The sequence below is a fragment of the Sinocyclocheilus anshuiensis genome, unplaced genomic scaffold, assembly GCF_001515605.1.
Source record: "Sinocyclocheilus anshuiensis isolate Anshui unplaced genomic scaffold, SAMN03320099.WGS_v1.1 scaffold476, whole genome shotgun sequence".
Classification (NCBI taxonomy): Eukaryota; Metazoa; Chordata; class Actinopteri; order Cypriniformes; family Cyprinidae; genus Sinocyclocheilus; species Sinocyclocheilus anshuiensis.
In genome coordinates this window covers 609,355-628,384 of record NW_015554139.1, presented here as the reverse complement: position 1 = coordinate 628,384, position 19,030 = coordinate 609,355, and the positions used below count along the sequence as shown (strand labels likewise).

General features: G+C 44.6%; 1 protein-coding gene across 1 annotated transcript in view; it reads right to left on the bottom strand.

The window, feature by feature from the left end:
* notch3 (notch receptor 3) overlaps positions 1-19,030 on the bottom strand; it is a 31,218-nt gene that overhangs the window by 4,843 nt on the left and 7,345 nt on the right. Inside the window, exons 3-31 of the mRNA XM_016463075.1 lie at positions 12,937-13,079; positions 12,514-12,849; positions 11,780-11,902; positions 11,643-11,702; positions 11,106-11,279; positions 10,867-11,022; positions 10,561-10,746; positions 9,509-9,622; positions 8,231-8,344; positions 6,712-6,945; positions 6,511-6,621; positions 6,206-6,398; positions 5,969-6,114; positions 5,482-5,715; positions 5,242-5,394; positions 4,912-5,140; positions 4,621-4,822; positions 4,295-4,451; positions 4,033-4,217; positions 3,798-3,930; positions 2,952-3,206; positions 2,746-2,858; positions 2,124-2,641; positions 1,715-2,041; positions 1,291-1,439; positions 970-1,195; positions 773-863; positions 518-686; positions 73-377 (exon numbers count right to left, since the gene is read on the bottom strand). Coding sequence (XP_016318561.1) covers positions 73-377; positions 518-686; positions 773-863; positions 970-1,195; positions 1,291-1,439; positions 1,715-2,041; positions 2,124-2,641; positions 2,746-2,858; positions 2,952-3,206; positions 3,798-3,930; positions 4,033-4,217; positions 4,295-4,451; positions 4,621-4,822; positions 4,912-5,140; positions 5,242-5,394; positions 5,482-5,715; positions 5,969-6,114; positions 6,206-6,398; positions 6,511-6,621; positions 6,712-6,945; positions 8,231-8,344; positions 9,509-9,622; positions 10,561-10,746; positions 10,867-11,022; positions 11,106-11,279; positions 11,643-11,702; positions 11,780-11,902; positions 12,514-12,849; positions 12,937-13,079 — 5,536 coding nt within the window. The remainder of the gene's footprint in view (positions 1-72; positions 378-517; positions 687-772; positions 864-969; positions 1,196-1,290; positions 1,440-1,714; positions 2,042-2,123; positions 2,642-2,745; positions 2,859-2,951; positions 3,207-3,797; positions 3,931-4,032; positions 4,218-4,294; positions 4,452-4,620; positions 4,823-4,911; positions 5,141-5,241; positions 5,395-5,481; positions 5,716-5,968; positions 6,115-6,205; positions 6,399-6,510; positions 6,622-6,711; positions 6,946-8,230; positions 8,345-9,508; positions 9,623-10,560; positions 10,747-10,866; positions 11,023-11,105; positions 11,280-11,642; positions 11,703-11,779; positions 11,903-12,513; positions 12,850-12,936; positions 13,080-19,030) is intronic.

Below are 19,030 nucleotides of genomic sequence, written 5' to 3'. Positions count from 1 at the left end.
TGGGATACATGAGCACTGACATTGTTTCAATAGTCCATATCTACTTATATATTTGGTTGTAGGTGACTTTACCTGGAAAACCCCCTGGGCATCAGCTGCTACAGCTGCATGCAGAGGTGTGCGGCCTGTGTTATCCTGTGCGTTTGCATCAGCCCCAGCATCCAGGAGTCGTTTAGCTGCGTCAGCTCGGGCATAGCGTGCAGCCAGGTGCAGAGCGGTCTCTCCAGTGCGGTCGGTCTGAGCTGCAAGCGATGCTCCCTGGTAAATGAGGTCAGATATGATGTTGGCGGAGGATTCTTCTGAATCATCATCTTCGGTCACCTCTGGCTCCAGCCCACCTCCACAGAAGGATGCCAGCATCAGGGGTGTGAAGCCATCTAAATGAAATAATAGTTTGTAAATGTTTTGAATACATTTGCTATTATTGTATCTAAACTTTATCTATGCAAGGCCACTGATAAGGTAGGACAACTTGGCCTAACCAAGGAGTAAGAGTAGAAAGCCAAACATATCGTACCAGGGCCTCGGACATTGACATCCATGCAATCGCTGTCAAACTCTCCCTGTGGAGGCGTGAGAGCCATGGAAGGTGGCATACGGATATCTGCCGCTGCCAAGTGGTGCTGTGTCCACTGTCTGCTGTCAACTGCATCCTCACCATCTGACAGAATACTGGGCTCTTCCACCTGTACAAAAAAACCCAACAATAGTAAGATATACAACTGTTTCATTGATGCATACATCGTAAGAGAAATAATAAATGGTCAGTCACCTTAAGTCGTTTTGCCTCTGGGCAGTCTGTGTCTATCCACTGGTCACTGTGATCTGCCAATAGAGACTCCTCCACTGTCTTTGGCATGTGTCTGCAAAGAGTCATGAATGCTAATTAGTCCCTTTGAAAGGGATATTTTGATGAACTATACTGACAATAGTTATATTAAAAGCACTGATAATGCATGAAAGACTCACTTCATGCCCAGGGAATCTTGCCCCACAGGTTCTCTGCGGTTCTTGTTACTGCTTGTTTCCTTCTTGAGCAAGAAGCCCTCAGGGAACCAGAGTGTGCTGTGTTCACGTTTGCGGCGGGCAATCAACATGCCCACCATCAAGATTACCAACAAGAAGAGAGAAGCTACTCCTACTAATAGTAGCTTACCCCATTCAGGGATCTCATCAGGATCTTTAATTTTTTCACCTAAAAGAGTATGATTCGTGTGATTATAAAATCCAACTGTACCACTGGGACCTATGTAAGAAAGCAATTAAGTCTGTGTAAGTGTGGATACTTACTGCGCACTTCCTTCAGGGGGTATGGGAAATTCAACATCTCCTGAGCAGACAAAGCACCCAGGTACTCAGCAGCGCTGTTAGCATTGCGGAAGCAGTCATCTGAACCCTGTGAGCAGAGCCTGTTGTCTATTTCCAAGTATACAATAGACCTGCAGAGGAGCCAAAGAGTATTTGTTAAGGCACATTCACATTAGTGAAATTTTGGTGATATTTTGCTGACAAATGTTTGGTATTGTCAATATTGTAGCGATGCACAAAGCACTGCTTACTGAGAGGTGTACTTCCAAACTAAGCTGTTTTATATTGGTCAATGTTCCAAGTTCAAGAAACTCGATGCTCATGAGGAATGCAAAATTTCGCTGTACAAAGGTAAAAAAGTAAATGAGATTTCATTGCACTGATTACTTCAGTAACCCCAACTTACCCAATGACCTCTTGCTGAGGTTGAAGCTCCCGTTTAATGCGTGTCTTATGTCCTTTATAGGGTCTGATCATGTATTCCCCATTCTGATCTAAACGGAAACGCAATGTGGTGCGCAGGATTGCACTTAGTTTCTGCAGGAAAGCAGTTTGTGTCCTTAGCAGCTCCTCGGGAGGCAGCAGAACTACAATAACCAGGACGCCTTCTGCAAGGTCTTCTGGAATCTTCTCTGCACAATCCAGTCCATCCCAGCCACACTCTTCAGTATTGCAGCCTTGGTCGCAGAGCCCATCTGCGTAATGGTCGGTACAGTATGTCTCATAGATGGGGCTGAGGGAAAAGAGAATGTGTTTAGAGGAAGGCCAACATAAACAGTCCTATGAAGCATGATTAGACTTAGTACAAGACTTACTTGCAGACTTTCTCTTTGTTCTTGCAGTCGAAGTTATCATAAAGGCACTCTGCATTGTTGCAGAACTCATCACACTGACTATTGTTGAAGAGCCGCCAGCAGCGAGGGTCTGTGCAGTGTGCCCAGGGGTTCGCAGCCAGAGAGCAGTCGCCTCCATCCCAGCGGCAGGCAAACAAATTACATTCTTTATCACACACACCGTCATTGGCCTTGCCGTGACATTCAGCATTAGGGCAAAGTGGCATCGGCCCTGGTTCCTGTTCGCATCGGTTGCCTTTCCAGCCGTTGATGCACTGGCAGTGGAAAAAAGGGAAGCTGGTTTCCTCTGAACACAAGCCTCCATTGCGGCAAGGTTTGGAGGAGCAGCCGTCATTGCTGCGGTGCTGACACAGTGGCCCGCCAAAGCCCTGAATACAGGTGCAACGTGCACCTCGTGAAGTAAGAGTACAGCTGCCACCATTGTAGCAAGGCAGCTCTTTGCAGTTCATGCTCCTCTCACAGTTAGCACCTGCGTACCCCTGAGAAAGAGACAAGGAGGAGTTAAGTAGTTGCTTTTGAAGTTTAATAGTACAGTAAAGATCATAATGCTATAGTTTATATCATATAAGGCCTGGATACTCACAAGCTGACAGGTGCAAGTGTATCCCAGTGGCGAGCTGCTGGACACGGAGCATACCCCTTCGTTCTTACAGGGCTGAGATTCGCACACACTGAATCTATTCTGACACCCTCGTCCTGAAGACACAATGAAGTGAGTATTCAGAGACACATTACAATGTTGTTTATGTAAATCACAGACACATTTTTCAGTTTTCAGACATCCCTCACCTGTGAAGCCAGGTTTGCACATGCACTGGTAATCATTGGGCAACTGTATGCAATCCAAGCTGTTGGAGGGGTTGCAGGGGTTGGAAAGGCACTCGTTGATGTCTCCCTCACAGCGTTCTCCAGTGAAGCCGGGAGGGCAGTTACACCTGTACCCTCCAACCCTGTCCACACAGGTGCCATTGTTTTGACACTTGGGCATGCCCCGAGGCCATGAGGGAGTTGCGCATTCATCCTCATTTATCTCACAGAGGACCCCTAAAAAGGTCATAATAAAAACATTACAGTGACATTATTCCAACCTATGTCTAACTATGTACACTACTGTTCAAAGGTTAGGGGTCAGTAAGATTTTTTTCTTGAAATAAATGAATACTTTCAGCAAGGATGCATTAAATTGACCAAAAGTGACAGTAATGTATGTTACAAAAAATTATATTTTAAATTATGCTCTTTTTGTTCTATTCTTCATAGAATCCTAAAAAATCATGCAGCACAACTGTTTTCAACATTGATAATAATAAGAAATGTTTACTGAGCATCAAATCAGCATATAAGAATGATTTCTGAAAGATCATGTGGCACTGAAGACTGGAGTAATGGCTGCTTTGCATCCCAGGAATAAATTACATTTTAAAATATGCTAAAACAGAAAAGGCTTATTTTCAATTGTAACAACATTACTGTGTTCTTTACTGTGTTTTTATAAAACAAATAACTTTACTGACCCCAAAGTTTTGAACAGTTTTGTATATTTGGATTTTTGCACTTGAGACTTCGATTCTTTGCATTTTACTCCAGGTCAGGTAAATTGATAATTTTAAATGTAATTTGTGAAATCTATCTTACCCAGTGTGCCTGGAGGGCAAGAGCAGATGTAATGTCCCACCAGGTCAATGCAGGTTCCTCCATTCTGACATGGATGAGACTGACACTCATTGACCTCTCTCTCGCAGTTGTTCCCCTCATAACCAGGCATGCACTGGAGGAAAAGCATGTCAGTTCAAAACCGGTTCTTCATATTCTATAGGTAATTAGGCTTTATACTAATACAAATGATAATATATGTGTTAAGATCACTCACATCGCAGGTGAATCCTCCCATGTAGCTCCTACAGGTGGCACCATTGAGGCAAGGTTTGTTCTCACAGTGGTCAAACTGGGACTCACAGTAACTGCCTGTGTAATCTGCATGACATTTGCAGTAGTGTGTGTTGCCAGTATTGACACAGTGTCCACCATGGTGGCAAAGCTCATCTGTTTGGAGTCCTGTTTGGACAGTTAACAATGAGAAGATCATATTTAAACTGTATTTGTAAAATAAAGTTACATGCAATATTATATACCTCTCTGTCTGGCTGCAACTACACAAGACACTCCTGGGATGTCACAATAACGACCTGACCAGCCTCCCAAACAGTCACATGTGAAGGAGGCATCTTTCTGTCTGCAGCGACCACCATTCTTGCATGGGTTAGACGGCCTGCACCAATCAACTGGGTACTAAAAGAGAGATAAAAAGAAACAATTTATTTTAATGATTCTATTTTAACACTGATTTTAGTTGTTTATTTTTTTATTTCATTCTTCTATTCCAATTAATTTTTTATTGTATGTAACTTTAGAAAAGTTGCAAGCATGTTTAGGTTATGGCATAATCTGGAATTAATACCTGGCAACGGGGGCCAGTGTAGCCTTTTGGACATGAGCAGCGATATGACTCGAGGGCATCTTGACAAACTCCTCCGTTAAGGCATGGCTGAGAGTTACACTCGTTCACCTCGTACTGGCAGTAATCTCCAGTGAATCCTGACCGGCAGGTACATTTGAACCCGTTGATCCCATCAGTGCAGGTGCCTCCATTAAAACAGGAGCTAAAACAAATAGAGGATGTTATTTGTTTTTGCGCTACTATTGGCTACAGCATTTCTTTTATAAGGTATGAGCGAATTCACGGGCTCACCTTTCAGTGCAGTCTGGTATGTTGGTCTCACAGAGAAGGCCTGTGAAGCCTGGTTTGCAAGTACAAGTGTAGCTGTTGATGTAGTCTGTGCAAGCGCCTCCGTTCTTGCAGGGGGCGCTCTGACACTCATTTACCTCGGTAGCACAGCGTGCCCCTGTGAAGCCTGGCAGACAGCTGCAGCGGAATGTGTTTAATCCATCTGTACAGGATCCTCCGTTCAGACAGGAGTCTGACAAAACCAAAAACACTATGAGACCGTGAAGAAAACTTGAAACCATTTCATTTGTGAGACCAGCAATAAAAACCTGGTTTCTGTTCCGTTTGACTCACTTGGTGAGCAGTCATTAATATCTGTTTCACAGTTGGGTCCAGTGTAGCCAGCACGGCAGGAGCACACATAGCCACCCAAAGTATTGGTACAGGTCCCGCGGTTCTTACAGGGGTTAGAGGTGCATTCATTTATGTCAGTGTTACACAACTGACCTGTGGTGGGAAGGACACTTAGAGTTAGACATTCTTTAGCAAACTCAATTCTTATAGACTTGAATCAGAATGCGTTTATTGACTCACCCTGCCATCCGGGTTGGCAGTTACACTGGTAGCCATGGTAGTCAGGTGTATGCACACAGGAAGCATGGTTGGCACAGGGGTTCGGAGTACAAGGTGTGAGCAGTTCTGCACAGGTGGGTCCGCTATAAGGTGGCTCACAGAGACATGTGAAACTGGCGACTCCATCAACACAGGTGCCCTGATTTAGACACGGGCTGGAGGCACACTCGTTGATGTTCACCTGACATAAGTTACCTGAGGATGGAAGACAGCTGTCAGAATGTAGCTATTGGCAAGAAGAGTGCAATCTTTTAAGAACTTGCAGTAGGGGGAGTTATGTCTGAGTTCTAATGCTTTATTAGGGAAACATTAGACCCTTTTCAGTGGCAGAGGTTGAATAAATATGAGAGGACAGTCTGTACTTTTCGGTAGAACAATGTGTAATAAAATCTCTTTTTGTTGTTATTATTGTAGTAGGCATACTGTGCTAATGTAGCGTATATCTCACCTCTAAAACCTTGCCGACACTTGCAGGTGAAACCATTGAGCTGGTCAAAACAGGTGCCTGCATTCTGGCAGGGGCTGGGCAAACAATCGTTTCGGTCTAGGTCACAGTTCTTACCCACCCATCCAGGCTCACAGTCACATCGATAGCTGCAGGAGCAATACAAACAAGAGTCACACTCAAAACAAGTCCCCATTTATTTACTTCCTGCTAGTTTTAAAGTTTGTTATGGAACTGTACCCATTAGGATCGTCTCTGCAGGCCCCATGCAAACATGGGCTGCTGGCACATTCGTCCACTTGTGAATAACAGTACGGGTCATGGAAGCCTTCAGGGCACTGGCAGTGGAAACCATTCTCATCATCTATGCAGGTTCCTCCATTGCGACAGGGATTAGACTGGCACTCGTCAATCTCATCTTTACACTGAGGCCCTGAAAGGGAGAGAAATTTATAGAGAGAAATTTATTTTCTGCATATCCCTGAATTTGCGAACTTTTCATTAATTTGTATAAGAAAAGAGAGGGGAAGATCTCTCCGTCTCACCGGTAAAGCCAGGTTTGCAGACACATTCATAGCGGTTTATGCCATCTTTGCAGATTCCATAATCACAAGGGTTGCTAGCACAGTCGTCAAAGTTGTTTTCACAGTTGGTACCTGTGTGAGAAGCAAAAACCTTTTTTAATATGAAACACAGAAAACCTAATGTAACAAATGCAGTTGAATTATTGATACATCATCCCTCACCTGAAGTGCCATGTTGACACTGGCAGATATATTTGTTGACTAGGTCCACACATTTGCCACCATTCTGGCAGGGGTTGCTGTGGCACTCGTTGAGCTGGTTCTCGCAGCGGTAGCCAGTGTAGCCAGGCTCACAGTTACAAGTGTAACTGGCAATGCCATCTACACAAGTGCCATGGTGGCACGGGTCAGGCTTACAGTTATCAATGTTGCTCTCGCACAGCCTTCCCTCAAAACCTGAAGACAAAGAGGAGATGTGTAGGAGTGAATAAGCAGAGAATGGTACTTTTCTTACCCGACATCTCAAGGACTGAGTGAGGTAGTGAGTATGGAGAGGTATCAGATTTGCATAAAGTCTCTGCTGCTCTACAGGTTCCTGTGTTTGTGTTTCTTGCCTGTCAGGAACAATTTCCCCTCTGTGGGCCATTACTGCACAAGCTAGGTGAGACGAAACTGCATTGTCCTCGTTCCTACTATTTCGATATTCTTTCTGTCTGCTCATGACCACTGTAGCTCACAAAGTCTGCATGAGTGATTCAATGCCCTTTATTTGTGTTTTTGTCTGGGGTGTAAATACTTCCTCGGTTTCGCTTGTACCCTTTATCCTTCTTAACCAGCAACCCCTTGACTGCCCCCCCTTGCTTTTTTGGTCTGAAAATTTCTCTCCTCTTTTCCTAGTCTCAATCCGTTTTTTTCTCTTTTCTGTCTGCTACCTCTATTTCCTTCTTTCTCTCTCTTGTGAAAGCTTCTACAGTTTGGAGTCTCTGTTCCCGTGGTTTCCATGCCGACAGGCTGTCAAGGCAGCGGCCTTGTGAGGAGCAGGGCAGGGCTGGGCTGTGGTGGTGAGAGAGAAAGAGAGAGAGAGAGAGCCCTTCACAGGCCTCACAGACCTGCTTTTTTTGTTCCCTCGGGAGGCAGGACAATACCCTACGTCCCAGCTAACGGGACAGCTCAGCAGAGGGGAACTGGAGCACAGAGAATATCAAACAGCAGGCTGCTTCAGACAATACACAAACTCCATGTCTGTGCTTTCTAAAAGCCTAGTGACACATGCAGTATGTACTGTATCTTAAGCCCAAAACATTCACATACAATTTCATGCTAATTTGTTGGATAAATTAAAACCAGAAAATAGCCATTCCTACAGGCACAACTATGTGAAAGTGAATGCTGGGAGCTTTGGTTATGCCATACGGTGCTGTGTGGGTATGCATTGTGGGTTACAGATGAACAGATGTCGGGGTGATGACCGAGCATAACCCCCCTCATCAGCAGCTGCCGGCCTTGGTGACCCTGTGACATTGGCGTCTGCAGGGCAAAGGAGGGGGATCTTGGGCTTCTCTTCAGCCTGCCCAGCAGAACGATTATAGAAACAAGAAGCATCTGACCCTGAGATCACTACGTTCAGGTGTTTGGATCTAGTCAGTGATGATGATTTTGACTTTGAACCCTGAAGGGCTCCACAAAGCTCTTGCACAGCAGGCACACACAATCAGACAAACATCTTCATTTAGCAGCTTACCTTCAGCGCAGCGGCATTCGTACCCATTGGGACGGTCAATGCACTTGGCTCCATTCTGGCAGGGAGTGCTGGCACACTCATCTATGTCGATCTGACACATGGTGCCAGTAAACCCTGGGACAGGCAAACATAGGGGTTAGAGGTCAGTCTGAGGCAGCAGAGGTGAGCTCCACACACTGGTCAGGTCATTAGGTTCAGCTTTGGGGGCAGTAGAGCTCGGCCTAGTTGGAGATGTCTGCCCCTTGGGTTATTTTAAGCTAAAGTGGAATTGAGTTTTCAAAGAAGGTTCACTGAATCTCCATTTGAATTCTTAGTGCTGTATATCATTATTAACATACACTGTGTTTTGATTCTCTTCCAGATAGAATATGCCCAGGTTTTTCATTATCTGAATCCATCCATCAATCACAATCTGGCCTAGACTAGATTTGAAAATGTTTTTATCAATCATATTCTAGATCTGATCTGTGCATTATCCTGTGTATGTGGATAATTTTTGAGATCTATGTCTAAATATTATCTGGCCTATTATATGTATATTGGCAGACATTTATCAAGTTTCTTTATATTTTTGTAGTGATTATAATGACATTATCTGGAAAATGAGTAGTTGTGTAGGCACTGAGGGGGCAGTGGGCCTTAAACACTGACTGATATCCCCTGTCTGGGAAAACATGCTAGTAAGTTCATAAAAAAGGCTGGGGCCCCACAGAAATATTAATTTCTGCATCTTTAGAGGGTGTTGTGTTGATTAACAGTGTTATGATCGGATCTATGTTGATGCCTAGGGCAGAAGGTTAGAGGGGGAGATGCTAGAATTGTTTTCTTCAAGGCCAGCGGCCCTCCCTCTTTCCTTGCACAAATGCTACAGGCTCAATAGCTAAATGGGGGGGTGCGGGGTTGTCTGCCCCAGATGTAAATTGCGAACATGGAAAAGAATCTCATTAGCAGGGCTGCTGTTCCCCCCACCATCTCTATGCAGAGGGAGACGGGTGAGACTGCTGTCCCTTCTCTGTGGACAAGTTGGGAAGAGGAGGGGTGCTTGTGTAGAGTGGCCACAATGGTGTCTTTGTTTGGGCACGCAGTTGCATAGCGCTCAAGACCTCACTCTAATGAGTAATTACGCAAAAACACTATCAGGCTAGGGGGTAAAGTTGGGTTTAGCCTGCTATTACATGAATCAAGATTGTACATTATGCGACCACACAAATGACCTTTTTGCATTCTTTTGACACATACTGTTGATCTGGTGATGCTGGTAAATTACATGTTTCATACCTGGCTGACAGGTGCAGGTGAAGCCATTGACCATGTCTCGGCAGATGCCATCATTTACACAGGGGTTGCTCTCACATTCGTCGACATCCACCTCACAGTACTTCCCCTGATAGCCTGGTAGAGAGACAACCATGAGTGAAACACAGTTCTAACCCTTGATGCATTGAAGACGGTTCTCAGACTGCAGTTTCTCACAACACAGGGGCCCACAGACGCACACTGAGATGTTCTGCTACACTGCACCCTACAGCAAGTTCATGTTTCACAGGAAATGGAGAATTGCTCCATCTATGCAAACTGGGGCCCCTGCTTTGACTAGAAGCACCACACCCTACTGTCCACAGGATGCCCTGTGGTCATCTCTCCATTGAGAACACACGTTCTATAATCAGCAGAGTGCTGCTCTTGTGTGTCACTCCATTCAGGTGAAACAGAGTGTGGGCCAGGGCTAGAGCACTGACGGCGGCATGGAATCAGAAAGAATTGGCCCCTCCACGTGAGCCAGGGCCAAGTCGGCGATGATAAGGAGGGTGGGGAAGAAGAGGTGTCTGTGGAATTGAAAGGGGTATGAGCAGAAGTGGGGGGAGGGGATGAAAGTGCTGGGAAAAAGTTTGCTCTCTCTCTATGTGCGAAGGGCGAGGAACGGAGCACAGAGGGGCCCCATTGTTCCACTCCATTCCCACCACTCAAGATCTCATTATAATTCACTGCACACTCCTCCCCCTCTCTCCCAGATTGCCTAATACACCCCGCTCCCAGCGCCGATTTGTATAGTTCCCCAAAAAACCAAAGATGCATGTCGTGCAGGGTATATGTGCTGAAGACACAAAGCCAGTATTGGTCTGTGGTTTCTGTGACTTACCCATGTGGACTAAGCTTTTCTATTTCAATTGATTACCCTTCTCAAATAAGTGATTACATAAACAAATCCTCTTCTGGACTTTGCATGTTTTCTTAAGTAGGTCTACATAGTCATACAGTCGGGAAGTCCACATTGATTAGAAGCAGATTTAGTGTTTCTGTGTAAGTTAAGGTCAAGTTCACTGACATACCAGGCATGCAGATGCATGTGAACTCGCCGATACGGTCCAGGCAGGTGGCGTCGTTCTGGCAGGGCATGGACAGGCACTCATTGATATCAATCTCACAGCGAGGGCCAGTGTAACCCCGTCCACACTGGCACTGAAATGAGCCCTCCGTGTTTACGCACTTCCCAAAATGCTCACAGGGGTTGGCACCTGGCACAAGAGAGAGAAAGAAGAGTCAGTTAATACTTGCTCTCTACTGACAGAGACAAAAAGGAGGAAGAGACAGAAAGAATCAACAAGAGGGAGGCATTCACAATGCAGTAAATTTACCAATGGAACATTCATCCATGTCTTGGTTGCAGGCTCCACCAACAAACCCAGCAGGGCAGGTGCAGATGGCGCGGCCGTTCAGAGGGTTAGTGTCACACACTGCCCCCTCATTACAGGGGTTACTGACACAAGCATCATCCAGATGACAGAGCAGACCTGCAGGAACAGCATAATGTGACTAATTGGACTAACAATGGATAAAACCTACAAATAAGGAGCGATGATGAAGATAGTCGTACCAGTTTTGCCCACCGGGCACTCGCAGAAAAAGGAGGCCACACGGTCATGACATGTGGCCCCATTGAAGCAGACAGCTGTAGCACAGTCGTCAATATTCTCACTGCAGTCATCCCCAGTCCAGCCATTGACACATACACAGGTGTGTCCTCCAATGGTGTTAAAGCATGTACCGACTGAGATGTTCTGCTACACTGCACCCTACAGCAAGTTCATGTTTCACAGGAAATGGAGAATTGCTCCATCTATGCAAACTGGGGCCCCTGCTTTGACTAGAAGCACCACACCCTACTGTCCACAGGATGCCCTGTGGTCATCTCTCCATTGAGAACACACGTTCTATAATCAGCAGAGTGCTGCTCTTGTGTGTCACTCCATTCAGGTGAAACAGAGTGTGGGCCGGGGCCAGTGCACTGACGACAGCATGGAATCAGAAAGAATTGGCCCCTCCACGTGAGCCAGCTCACTGCAGTCATCCCCAGTCCAGCCATTGACACATACACAGGTGTGTCCTCCAATAGTGTTAAAGCATGTGCCACCATTGTGACAAGCATTGGGCTGCATGAGACACTCGTTGACATCCTCAGCACAATACTGGCCTAAGGACAGAAAAACAAATGTCAAGTTATTTTAACTGGAAAATTAAAAGTACACATGGAAAAAAGTGTGTATTTACCTGTCCACTCAGGCAGACACTGACAATTGTATGTGTTGACACCATCTACACAGATCCCACCATTCATGCACTTGTGTCCAGGGCAGTCATCCACGTTCTCCTCGCAGTTGTGTCCCCTGAAGCCTAGGCGGAGAAATTAAATGGTATGACACAGGAAACAGGGAGGTAACTGTGGTAGTAATAATGTCTGATCTATTCCTCTCTTCCCCAACACACCTACTAACTTTCACTTAATCCTGCTCCACAGCTATTCATAAATTGATGTACAGAGTAAAGTGAGCAGTAAAAAGGTTCAGTGGGTGTTGAGTGTTTACATATTCTCACGGCGGTTCCCACAGCAGCAAAGCCAGGACCTGACAGAGCTCTGCTCCAGAGGGCCATACTCCCTGCCATGTTTGCTTGTTTTATAATCTCTCACGGTTTCAATGACTTCCTCTTTGGTGAGAGACATTTCCTGCTTGCTCCCCAGAGGGGATCAGAAAGGCCATAAAGTAAATTCCTGCCACAGCAGCCCACTCGCTTTCTCTCTTCCACGCTTTGACTGTCTTTCTCACTCACTCTCCTGTGTATCCTTCTCTCACTCTGAGCTATTAATAGCAAAGCATGAGGTATCACTGCCTGGAAAGTCCAGACGCTTTGGGAAACCCCGAATCCGAGGGATAAGAATGAGTATGGGAATATGATAAAGGGTGTGTGTCTACATGAATGCCTGCATGGTTTTTGTCTGTTTGTACCTGGCAAGCAAGCACACTCGTAGGTTTGGTCACCGGTCTGATGGCAGGTGCCCCCATTGAGACATTGTGAGGGGGCGCAGGGCTGGGTGGGCATCTCGCATGTGCGCCCGCTGTACCCAGCAAGGCACTCACAGCGAAATGAGCCATGTGTGTTCATGCAAATGCCACCGTTAAGGCACTTTCCAGGTTTGCGGCATTCATCAATATCATTGCGACAGTTCTTGCCCTGATACCCAGGTGGGCATGAGCAGTTGTAGTGATTATTCCAATTGGTGCAACGGGCACCGTTGGCACAGGGATTTGTGGCACATGCATCAATCAGGGAACAATCCTGACCTGCAAACACAAGAAGCATCATTCACAAACAGACCTATATTTTCCACAAACTGTATCATGACAACATGAAGACACCCTAATCCTTACCTCTGAACCCCCGCTGGCACACACAGGTGTACTGTGGGATTCCGTTGGCTACCTGGCTCTTGCAAGCTGCTCCATTTAGACAAGGTGAGCGGTGACAGGGGTCCATATGCTGACAGAGCAAACCAATATAACCAGGCCGGCATCTGTCGAGGGGCACAAATTTAGAACATGACCACCTGAACATAGAAGCATTTTAGTGGGACATCAGAAACTTTTATCAACAACCAATGTCAAGTATCTCACCAAACTCATGCAAAGAACATCTAACCATGAAATATCTTATAGGGATGCACCGATATGAAAATTTTGGCCGATACCGATAACCGACAAAATGACGCAGTTATTGCGTGCTATAGTCAGAATGTGTGATCCTGTTGTGGATGCACTCTTCCCATAACAACGCGCTGAAACACAGCAACTAAACCCAAAGAATTCACAACGTTTTATTATAATAATGTTCTCATTAGAATGTTATATACACGACATTCCCAATCATAGTTATTAATGTTGTGCACTGCTGTTTGAGCTGCGTGCGCTGAGCTAAAGATGATCACCGGTAAACTGAAGCACTCTTTTAACTTAACCAAACGCATTCTATATGAGATAAATTATATATATATCAAATAAACACAATATTACAACGTACAATTGCACAAAAGGCTGCAAACGAACAGCGCGCATCTGAAGTGTCTCTGAAGGAAATAATGCATTATTTATCGGCTTTAAGATATCGGCCAAATTTTCTTATCGGGCCGATACCGATAACAGAAAAAATGAGCATTTATCGGCCGATACCGATATGGTGGCCGATATATCGTGCATCCCTAATATCTTATATAATACAAAGTTAGTGAGCAGGTGATAACACACACACACACACACACACACACACACAAACACACACACAGGCACAAACATAGAAAAATACTCAATTTCATGCTATCCACCAGATGTTGCATACATGTCTGCCTTGACCAAAACAGCAGAGCACACTTTCCACATTATCTGGTATTCCAATCCGGAAAGCATGCTTCTCTCCATGCCAGTTTGCATTCCAGGATTGTGAATGACAGAATTGCCTGTGTTCACCCATGAGACCTTGCAAACTGTATACAATGTTCAATGAGTTAACTTCACAATGGAGACCACTCAAAAGACAGGAAACAACAAACCATAGGTATGAGATGGTGGTCAAGCCACTTTGTGGCAGTTGAATACAGTTCTTTTTGCTCCAATTCTATGCTTTTCAGTACAGGACGTTATCTTGATTGACAATTGAGTGGGACCTGAAACTGAACAGATACGATAAAATAAACAACTTTTTCTTAATAAAGGCAGTCTCTCTCATGGGTTCTGGGGCCTTTGGTAAGCTAGGCTTAAGAAGCCAGTGTGTGTTGGGTAACCCTACACCCACACAGGGAGACCCGCCACAGGATGAAGTCCCACATCAAAAACACCTTTTGAAGCTGATGACAAGCACTGGGATGGTCTGTTCTCTCTGTGTCCCCCCTTAGGCCCTCTCTCTCTTTTCACTGTAAAACAACCCCTGGGCAGAGACAACAATGGATTTTCCTCCTCTTTCTGTTACAGGATGACCACTTTTTTACACTGAGCTATTTGTTCCTTTGTTGTTTTGCCTCTTTTGTGGCTGGCATCTCCTCCCCCACACTTATTTGAAGCAGTTTCTCTCTGACCTCAGAGAGGGCTTCAGATAAGGGCTTGGCCTATAGGGGGTGCCATTTTAGACCTCTGCTTCACCACAGCGGAAGCCTGCTAGCCTTTTAGGATCTGTAAGATCTATAAGAGGCCACAGTGTTCTGTTTGGAGGACACACCTACAGAAATGCTTCATATGGGAGTATTATACTATTCTGGACCTGGAACCAAAAAACAGATATAACGGAGCCAAGCTTAAGCTTACAATCTTAAGTTGTTGGCTTTGAGAAGCCCAAGTCTTATGATTAAAGAGATTTATGTCAGATATTGAACAGAAACGGTTATGTTAAAGGGGTCATTGATGTGATTTCAAGTTTTCCTTTTTAGTAAGGGGCGTAACATTTCCGTCACACGCTTGAGGTATTTGGCCAATCACAACGCACTGGATAGCTGGCCAATCAGAGCACACCTCGCTTTTCAGACCGATGAGCTTTGTAAAAATCGACACGTTTCAGAAAGGCGGGACATAGAGGAGAAACTATAATGTACAGTATGTAGAAAATAATGTGTTTTTTGAAACTTAAACCGCATAAACATTTAATTACACCAAATAATGTTCTTTTTAGCAACATCATATGACCCCTTTAAGTATAAAATTCAGTGCTTGAGGAAGAAAATAAAAATGTTAACTCGCTTCACTCACGTTCATTAGTGATGTCTGCTTAACAGTAATACTGTTGACTTCACAACATAAACGTGTATTTCCCGGCCATGGTTGGTTGTTTTTCTTTTCTTTTCTTTAATCAAAGTCTGAGAATTTGAAGCGAAAGAGGCCTACTGAACCAAACTGAAGGCTGGTATCAAAAACATAATTAATCATGTTTGTTATTACTCTTTTTCAATACAGCCAGCTACATGAAATTTCATAAGTTAAGACTACATGTCTGTGGGGAGTTTTTCTTTGAAAACAATGAAGAAACAGAGCAGCAATAAGAAAAAATTCTTCATGAATACCATCTCCTGAAGCCACCAACGCGGCACACTGCTTTTCCTTATGAACCCTTCACATGCTGGGAGGTCAAATGTCAGAGGTCAGCAGTCTGATTGTGATGATAATGTCAGGCAGTGTAGTGGGGGGCAGGTCAGGGGCGTCTGTTAGGGAGAGAATGTCTTTTGGAGGGTGGGATGGGGGAAGAGTCCGGTACGGAGAGTCATGTCATATCATATTTCCTGTAATCCCTCATCTCCTACTCTGAAAACACTCACACTCTTTCTGAATACCAGATCCCTGTTGCTGTGGGAACCTCACAGACGACACCCCACCAATCACCCCCTACCCTTCATCCCCTTGGCTATTTGTCATGGTTTGGCTGGGTTTATTTAGAGGCAAATTAACTATGTCTGGAATCTCGGGGGTCATGAAAAAAATGAAACTAGGAGTTGCGGCACTAAGAGTTTTGAGGAGACGGGGAGGAGACCCGCATCAAGGTTCAACTAGCATGCAGTCTGATACTCAAGCCCTTAAAAAAATAACCATTCCGGGCAATGGGCCTTTTAATGCTGAAAAATACCTAGACAGAGCCTACTTTACAACCTGTTGTTATCCTGTCTTTGGCTCTAAGAAGCAGTTGATGTAAATGTGCAGAGTGAATGAGTGCATGTGTACATGAGCAGTTAGGAATGTGCGATGAAGGCCAAACAGGTCAGATTCTGGGGTACATCTTCTAACTGGGCTATTTTTACATGTATCCTTTGCTACAAAATTTAAAAAAAGTGTGGTCAGCAAGTGGTTAAACAAAAGAGAAACTTTTTGGATGGACCACAATAGGCACACTGAGGAACTGCTCGTGGGATTTCAAAGAGTTACTGGACTATGAGGAATTGTGGATGTGTTGACAAGTGCTATTTCCACACACAAAGAAAGGGAGCCTCTGGCCTTGCAAAACATGATAACATGCAAGTGTGTGTGTGAGTTTTGGAACTGATTCCCTCTGTGTGTGTGTGTATCCATGCTGGAGTTCCCTACTTGTTGCATCGTGAAACCCTTGGTGAAAGTGTGTGAGAATGTGTAGATAGATATTGGTCAAGTAGCAGCAGGGGGAGGTTAGGATATTTGTCCTCACACGGTGTTCTGCAGCCAAAACACACAATCTTTTGTCTGGTCCTTGGCTGTTCATATCAATCGTCTAAAAACATACAGCCAAGAGTCCTATCAGAACTTTCAGAGTGAAAAACAACTCACTTCAACCTGGCAGGAGCTCCACTGTGAGTGAGGATGTTCTACAAAGAAGAATTTGAACAATTTTGAGTGTCATATGGATGGAAATTAGCCGTTTCGCTTTTAGCCAGGTGTGGGATGTTTCTCAGCATTACTATTGAGTCAAATACACCAAGACTGGACCCCTGGCCCCTAAGTAATATCAGAGTAGAAAAGGCTGAGTTAGGAAGAGGGCAAAAACAGTAATCCCCCAATGTCACAACACCAATGATGGTTCACACCAGCTGCAAATAGCACTAAACAACTGTTCACATCTGTCAGGACTGCTTTGGCTATCTGCCTTCTTGCTGCTTCTTTAAAGGATTACACCCAAAACAATGGCACTATTCTGTCTGTAAATCTCCAAACAGATGTGCACAAACACACACATGAATGCAGGCTGTTAGATCACATGCACAAGTATAGCAGCACAGTCACAGCACACTTTTCCTGATACTGTTGAAAGTAGGTTAATGAAGCAATCGGACAGGTTGACAATTAAGCAATGATTCTTAACTGAGAGACAAACAAACAATTCAGGGAACTGATGCAGTCAAACACCTCCACAAATACTTCACATGCACACTCAAACACGCTGTGTAACTTACAAACACTTTCCTCTCCTAGGATGCTGAGAAACCACAAGATATGTCAGATTGAAAAAACAATGGACAGGGCCTCATTCAAAAATATTGTATAGGTGTATCTCCATAGCATATCAAAAGAATTTCATGGGACCTGAAAGCCTTTTGGACTCTCAAAGACTTTTGTAACTTATATATGCATGCACACAGGGGCTTTTTGGATGCTGCAGCTGGAATGATTAATGTATGTGAAGTTCGGCAACTCTGCTTGCTTTTGAAACCTAATGCCATTTTTCCTGATCTCAGGGTCATTGTGGCAAAGTCACCTGATACTATTCTCTTTAGCACAATACCATACAATCATCTAGCAGTCTAAGGTCACAACACTTGTGGACGATAAGCAAAAACACACTGCTTTTCCCTGAAAGAGCTTCATCTGGTCAGTCATGGTCCAGGAGGCACCAATCACGAGAGAGTTCCCAACAGGATTTCAATCTCCTGGGTACTTGAAGCCATCCTTCCCACACTGAGGTGAAAGACAATAACCATGTATTTCACAAAGTCAACTCTTTCCTTAGTAGGAAGTAAGTTGAGTGTAGGTCACCTGCTATTAATGTCACTGAAACTAAACCCTGTTTTGTTTGCTTTGAAAACAATGGAAATCTGAGGTTTAAAGCAACTTTCTGGGTATCAAAATGCCGAAAGTCCCCTAAGAAAAAAAGTCTATGGCAGTGTCTGGCATATAGCCGCTCCATTCCTTTGTGAAGAGCCCATACTGACACCAAACTGCCAACTAGAGCCTGTCCCCCCTCCCCCAACTGCCCCCTCCCGGCTCCCGATCTTCTCAAAGAGGAACCAAAGTGGGGGTAGGGGAGCACTTTGTGGGCCAAATAAAAGAGCTAAAGTAGTCAGAACCCTATTGTTTAAGGACGGGGGAGCAGTGGCCCAAACAGCCGGGCTTTCAGGCCTGTGCTCAAACGAACCAACAGGCCTCTGCTGTAGCCTGGCAACAGTAACCCATGGCTGAGGAGAGAGCTGAGAGGGTGGGGGTTTGTGAGGACAGAAATGGCAACTGATGATTCAAACGCAAATTTTGTAGAGTAGCGCTTGTTGTTTGTCATTTCTCCGATCACAAATGCATACTAGGGTTGTGACAGTGAGGAAATTTTCCCGCCGATTAATCGATGTATGACAACACCAGTAATACTGGTATCACCGTGGGGGCGGGGCCGTTTCCTCTTTTTCTCGTTTCCTTCGCTTTTAAATAGCTTGCGAAAGCGGCGTGTGCATTTTACTTTAACTTTTAAATAGCGTCAGTTCGGCGTCAATTGCTTGAATACAACGTCAAACTCACTTTAGCCTATATATATAAAACATAGAACTTTTATTAACAAAACAAATAAAAATACACCATGCTATAGGGCAGGCAATGCCTAAAATAAAATAACAAATAACTTACATAAAGTTTAAAGAGGTATACAAAACTGGAAATAGGCTAAGTAAATATGTATAATATATAACCAAATAAATAAGAAACGTAGAACGTTTATTAGCAAAACAAGTAAGAAAGCTTGGAGGCACGGCATACACCTTGATGT